At 39.0% G+C, this 6,215-nt stretch overlaps 1 protein-coding gene across 3 annotated transcripts in view; it reads left to right on the forward strand.

The window, feature by feature from the left end:
- The first annotated feature begins 1,476 nt into the window (after positions 1–1,476).
- The window catches only part of slc4a4a (solute carrier family 4 member 4a), a 71,353-nt gene continuing 66,614 nt past the window's right edge, over positions 1,477–6,215 (forward strand). For all 3 annotated transcript variants that reach the window (XM_042422500.1, XM_042422501.1, XM_042422502.1), the window contains exons 1-2: positions 1,477–1,704; positions 2,468–2,565. In XM_042422500.1, the coding sequence (XP_042278434.1) occupies positions 2,549–2,565 (17 nt within the window). In that variant the 5' untranslated portion in view covers positions 1,477–1,704; positions 2,468–2,548. The remainder of the gene's footprint in view (positions 1,705–2,467; positions 2,566–6,215) is intronic.

Raw genomic sequence — 6,215 nt, forward strand, 5'->3', positions numbered from 1 at the left:
GAAAAACTAATTCAAGAACTGTAAATATAATATAGCATTAACAATATATAAATTCTAGCATTTTCAGTTTGTCAAAATTGTCAATACCAGATCATGTTACTTCATTCCAGTAAAGTGAGTAATTTTAAAAGCCAAAAAAATTATTTTTAATCCATGACAGATGTAACGTTAGCGTAACAGCTAACGTACATAGCTTAACGTACATTATAGCATTGCTAAACTGCAGAAAATCTGTTCGCCTATTAACGAAAAAAGAAAAAGAAACTGAAGTAAGTGTAGCATCATTAGCTAACAACATGTAAGCAGGGCTTATTTCTTAATAACATTGGCTACTAGTTTATATTAAGGCACCGGCTACGGAACCGGTGCAATAATTTACCGACCACTGACTCGGAACAGGATTCCCTGCCAGTAACGTCAGTCAACAGGCTGTTGATCCGGACTGGTTTTCGTGCCGATAGTAGTTTTTCATCTATTGGTAAAGTTATGTAAACACCTTTTCAACAGGAGGGTGGCATTGTTGGAGGGGGGAACAGACTTTGACACAACACCCGACCTCTTGTAGACCACTAACCGGACTTTGTTTGATCTTTATTATCTGTATTATCATTTTTCAATATTTGAAAATATACTTGCTGCAGCTCTGCTTTAAATACAACCTGAAGAATCATCTAAAAGTCATATTTTCAGCTGATTACCCTTGTAGGTATATCTGTTATGTTGAAGCTGATATAACAGGTCACAAATGGATGTTCATTAAAAAAATGTCAACTCAACTCTGATGATGACAGCAAATAATTGCATGTGGCCACCAACAGATGGCGCTGTAGATTCAAAATACACAATCCACAGCTGAAATATGTAAACAATCCTATCAAGGGTCCCATATGAGGACACTGTAGTAATCCTGCAATGCATTGTAATGGGATGCTCGACAAATATCCCAAATATGTTAGTTTAGGAGTTTTACAGGGATGCTTTATCTGTATGATTAGGCGTTAAAAACAATATAAAGTGTCACAAAAATATCCTAGTGCCACAGGTATGCTTCAGCTTTACAGAAGGAAAACAAAATTAAACAGACATATTTATAATTGGGGCAGATGCCAACAGAAATGCAAAGGATAAACAAGGATATAACCACCCGTAGTTCCACAAATCAGGAATGTTTAAAGTCCAAAAGTTTTGTCTTTTAAGAGTCTTTGGTCGCTTTTGTTTGCATTTTTTTTATTGTACAATACCTTTATGCATGTATTTGCGTTATCATTTCTAACCAGATGTTGTCAATATGAATTTTAATTACATAGACAACAAATACTTTCCTGTTTATGTTTTCAATAACGTCCACAGATTGCTGACTTAATGTTGAACTGTGTGTGTTCAAACATTGACCCTGGCTGGCATATCTGCACAAAGACTTGGTTCAATTGAAGGTGGTGGGGTAGGGGGGTAGGAGGGAGTGGGGGGTGGGGGGAGAGGCTGTTACAGGGATGATGTTGCAGCAGTGGAGCAGTTTGACCTCCCACTGGAGGAGTGGCGTTGACAGAAGGATGGTCCAGTAGATAGAGGCGGCAGCATGCTGAGCGCAGCCGCCGCACAATGCCACATACAAACTGAGCAGTGGAAGTCGACTTTACCTTCATGCCACCGCAGGGGTGACAACTGGAGCCAAACGCACGCAGAGCCAAAGATCAACATACAGCGGTAAGACATTTACCCTTGTTCCAACTTTTAAGTTTTTGACAACTGAAACTAATTTCTGCAGGCCTTGTGTATATGTGCGCGTTTTGTTGATTTACCTAACAACGTGTCAATCGTTCCTCCAGGACTTCAGCGACCTTATCGTGCTATATGTCGCTTTTAATGCATTTTGAGTCATGCTATCTGCGTGGTCTCAAGTTTTGGTTGAAATGTGGTCATTTATTGCGCGATTAGAGGGTGCCTTGTGCGTAAATGCGCAGCTGGAAAGAGCGTTTTGTTTTGGTCAAGCGGTTTGTTGGAGCCAGCTGCAATGCTTACAGTGCATCTGTAATACTCAAAAGTGAGTTTACAGTGATTTTATGCTGCTATTTGCAATCTAGTGCTTTTCACCATCAGGTGTTTGGAGCAAAATAAGCAGCTGCATTAAATTTTTAACTCCTATAGTTTCCTGAATGTATCATAGGATCACTACAGTTACCATAAATGGCTATAAAGAGAGTGTCAGCATTATTTTTTTGTGTGATATTCCTTATCAAGTGTATGTCATTTTATCTTGCTTCATCCTCAATCATACTTTCTGAACTAACAGCACCTGCAGTATAAGTCTAATTGTAACATCTGTACTGTATATTTTCCTTTTTGAGTGTTTTCATGGTGAAAATTGTCGCTGTCCTTCCTTCAGTGAGTGTGTGTGTGTGTGTGTGTGTGTGTGCGGTGAGTCCACAGAGAGCAGAGAAGTAACCCCTCCGATTTGTTACTTTGTCAGATCAAACATCAGCAGCTGCTCCGGTGATCCGCTCCGCTCAGCACATTCAGTAAGGAGCTTTATCACACGCAACCTGAAGAGATGAGCGGCGGCAAGAAGTAAGTGGCATCGACAAGCCTCACAGGAGTGCTTTTCACTCTACGCCTAGCTAATTTATCTTAAATAAACCGAGAACCCCCGAGTGTTAAAGAGAGCCTACAAGCTACAGGCTGCAGGTGTTTATTATGGGGTGTGTGCACTTTAGGAGCAGGTGGTTCAGTAATGAGGCTGACAAGATAAAGAAGATGATCTGACTGGCAAGAAGGTGATATTTATGTTTTCAAACCATGCTTTCAGACTGGGGTGGGCTGTAGCCAATTTTCAAGTTTATAGAAAATCATATCTAATCTACTCTGTATACTCGTCTAACAAATTCCATCTGTATAACCAAACCTGGGTGTTTCTTAAAGGTCATTTAGAGTTTGAACATGTTAAAGTTTAAACATCAAGACACGAACAGCCATGTAATTGCTTCTCCAGGATCCTGGCCTCAGAGCAGAACATACCTCAGATACAATTGTGTGTGTAAACTCCCGATCAGAACGACCCCAAACACACGACCTTTGTTGCTCTAATGCCGCTCGATTACAGCTGTCATCGAGAAGCCTGAAATCAGGTTAATGTTAGATCCGAGAGGAACATTCTCACCTACATTCAGTTTTATTTTAAAGGTGACTATTTTGACCTGAAACTGAATGATGGAGCTTTTAACTTTAACTTTAAAGGTCAGTCACAGCTCAGGTGACACTGTATCATGGTGACTTGGCATTACTGGTCTTGTCAGAAAGCCATTATATAAATTTAGCGCCAGTCAGTGCTAAAGAAATGCACAAGCAAGAGTTAGAATTCACACACTGATCTGCAGCCTGTGTGCTCGTGACTTACTTTTCTCATTTTGATATTCACAGAACAGGCTGTTGATGGGAATTTTAAAATCTTTTGTTACCCAAATAATGCTGAATCCTGAAGTCAACCATTATTCCAGGGCGTGAAATCCTTATTGAACCCTGCATTTTGTTCCCCATATGACCCCTATTCATCTAGTGTAAGCAGTGGTTTTGGTGTGGTTTGTCTGACAATTACCAAGAAACAAAGCCTTGAATTTCAACCTTGCGCACACTGAAAACTACTGTTAGGGTGATACTGGGTTAATGCCCGGTATCACTATCATTTAACAAAAACTGTAGATATCCTTTTTATTACGTGGCAAAAGCCTTTTGAATTTCAGAGACATCCGATATCCGATGCCATTTTGTCGTCACCGCACGAGGGATCTAACTTTGCAAACTTGATTGGAGTACAGGATACAAGATACATACACCGGGGGGAACATTTATTCATATCTCATGTGATGATTACTGCAGATACTGTGTACCATAACAAAGTCTGGATGCCTCGAGGCTAGTCGATGTTTCCGTGGTTAGGACACACAGTTGTCAGTTGCATCAGCTCGGGTACAGAGAACACACTCTCCTCTCCAGACAGATAGTGAATGTAGGCTATATGCAGATTACTTTAGGTTCTACAAGGACATGAAGACTGATACGTTATCTGTGAAGTGACTGACAGATAGCAGCTAATGTACAATCATGAGTGCAAAGTAACAGCTTGTCAAACTTTGATTACTTGTACAGCTCATAATAGGGTTGTGTGACAGTTAAGCTATTGATCACCAATACACATAACATGACTTAGAATGTCGATTCAAAGAGAAAACACTTACTAGTAAGTACTTTTACACTTTTAAAAGCACAGGTGTTGGATGTGTAATTTGCATTCCTGCTGGCAACTAGCTAAATGCCAGAACATCACACTGAATTATTTCCTTGATAGCAGAAAATGTTTTAGTGATCTATAACATAAAAGGGACAGGTGGAACCACACATCACGAGCAAAACACAGTCATTTCCAAACTTCAAATTAAGTCCCTTTAACTTAGGACAAAGTGCTAAACAAGTCCTCTTCTGTCTACATTGTAGTCTCTTGAAACAAAATGCTTGATTATAGCTGGAAGGAGCGCATTAAGTTAACGCTCTTTTGCATTTTGTGACATAAAATGCTTTTTAACAGATGTTTTGTGCGGCTGCTTGTTTTTGTCAAGACAATCTGGCGGCTTACTCATCGCATCCCCGGTAAAAAAAAAACAAAACAAAACTGTATAACAGCAGCTGTCTTCCAACAATGTAAGATTAGGAGCAGTTATGTTGTATAAATGCTCAATTCACCAGTTGCCTTAACTTTGATTCGGTTGTGAACTCGAATGAAATTGAATTAATCCCAGTGCATGCGGTTTAGTGGCGTTTAAAAGAGCTACAGCAAATGTCACCATCCTTTTAGGATAACACATTCTCCTTCTGCTACAAGTCAATATCAGCAGACTACACAGTAAAGAAGCATTCAAACGTTTTGCATTGTCACAGTATTTGTATTCCTTCTCCTTAGCCCGCTGCTTTTGATGCATCATTACTATAACATCAGGTAGAGTAATCAGTTAATCATTCACTCATCGTAGCTTATCTTTCATTTTGCAATTCTAAATCCTGTTAAGTGTTTATTATATTCCCTAACTGATATTACTTTTGTTGATTACAATATAATCTTAAAGTCCAAAGCTCATCATTTTTGGTAGCATTTCAAAACCACAAAAACGATTCTAGGGGAAAAAAAGAGAAGTTCAGACCAAGATGCACTCTCAGCACTTCTCTTCCCCCTACGATTTGTAGGAAATCACTTGTAGAAACAGACAAAGCAGGTCAAGGGAAAGCATGCAAAATGACATAACATCATAAAATTGTTGATATTTAACAACATTTAAGTATCGAACAGTGGATTTATTTTTTTCAGCCTCACATCAGATGCAAAGCTAGAACGTTAAATGTTTCTTTCTCGCTAAATAAGTTTACAAAAGCATGTTATTGTCTTTTCCTGCTCTGACAATACGAGCAGAGAAATGCTGCATAGCTGCAGGCACGTGTGGGCTGTCACCTCAGGCTGAGTGGAGTTTAGCCTGTCATATCCGTGGTTGTCCATAGGTGGCAATGGAGGGAGTAGGACCGCCAGTATTAGTGGGGAAGCTGGTGAGATCCAGAGATAAAAGACCCCAGATTTTAACTATGGCTGAATCATGATGTTGTTTTAAATCTCAACTTTACAAGTTAATCCAGAGCCCACAGTTGCCTTTAAATGAGGAAACAGCCAATCTAAATCTAGATGTAATGTGTTCATTTTTAGTAGGAATCTAAATCCAGAATCTAAAGGTGATATTCTGTCATATTTTTATTTACCTTTATGAATGACTAGAAATATACATATACATGTTTAATTTAAGAGAAAAACACTTTGAGGCCCAGTAACAAAGCACTAGAACATACTGGTAGCATCAATATGATCTCAAATGATAAAAACTGTTTTATTTATAGAATAATTAGTTTGTGAGTTTCACAGCTGAAGCACTTAACACAGGAGGTATTCTAGAGTTAAGTGTTGATTGGAGAGTTGTCCACTCAGAGCTGATGTTGCCATGAGGTGGCTGATCATCACTAAGTATTAAAATGACTTTAAATTAAAGTCTGAGAGTTAAAATAACAGATGATTTGTCAGTGGCAGGATTAGACTTGGTTTTACACTGTTTTTTCTTCCTGTAACCACTCAAAATAGATAATAACGAACCGGATCTGTTCGTATATGTGACATGAACGTCATGTGTCAC

Source organism: Thunnus maccoyii, chromosome 9, assembly GCF_910596095.1.
Source record: "Thunnus maccoyii chromosome 9, fThuMac1.1, whole genome shotgun sequence".
Lineage (NCBI taxonomy): Eukaryota > Metazoa > Chordata > Actinopteri > Scombriformes > Scombridae > Thunnus > Thunnus maccoyii.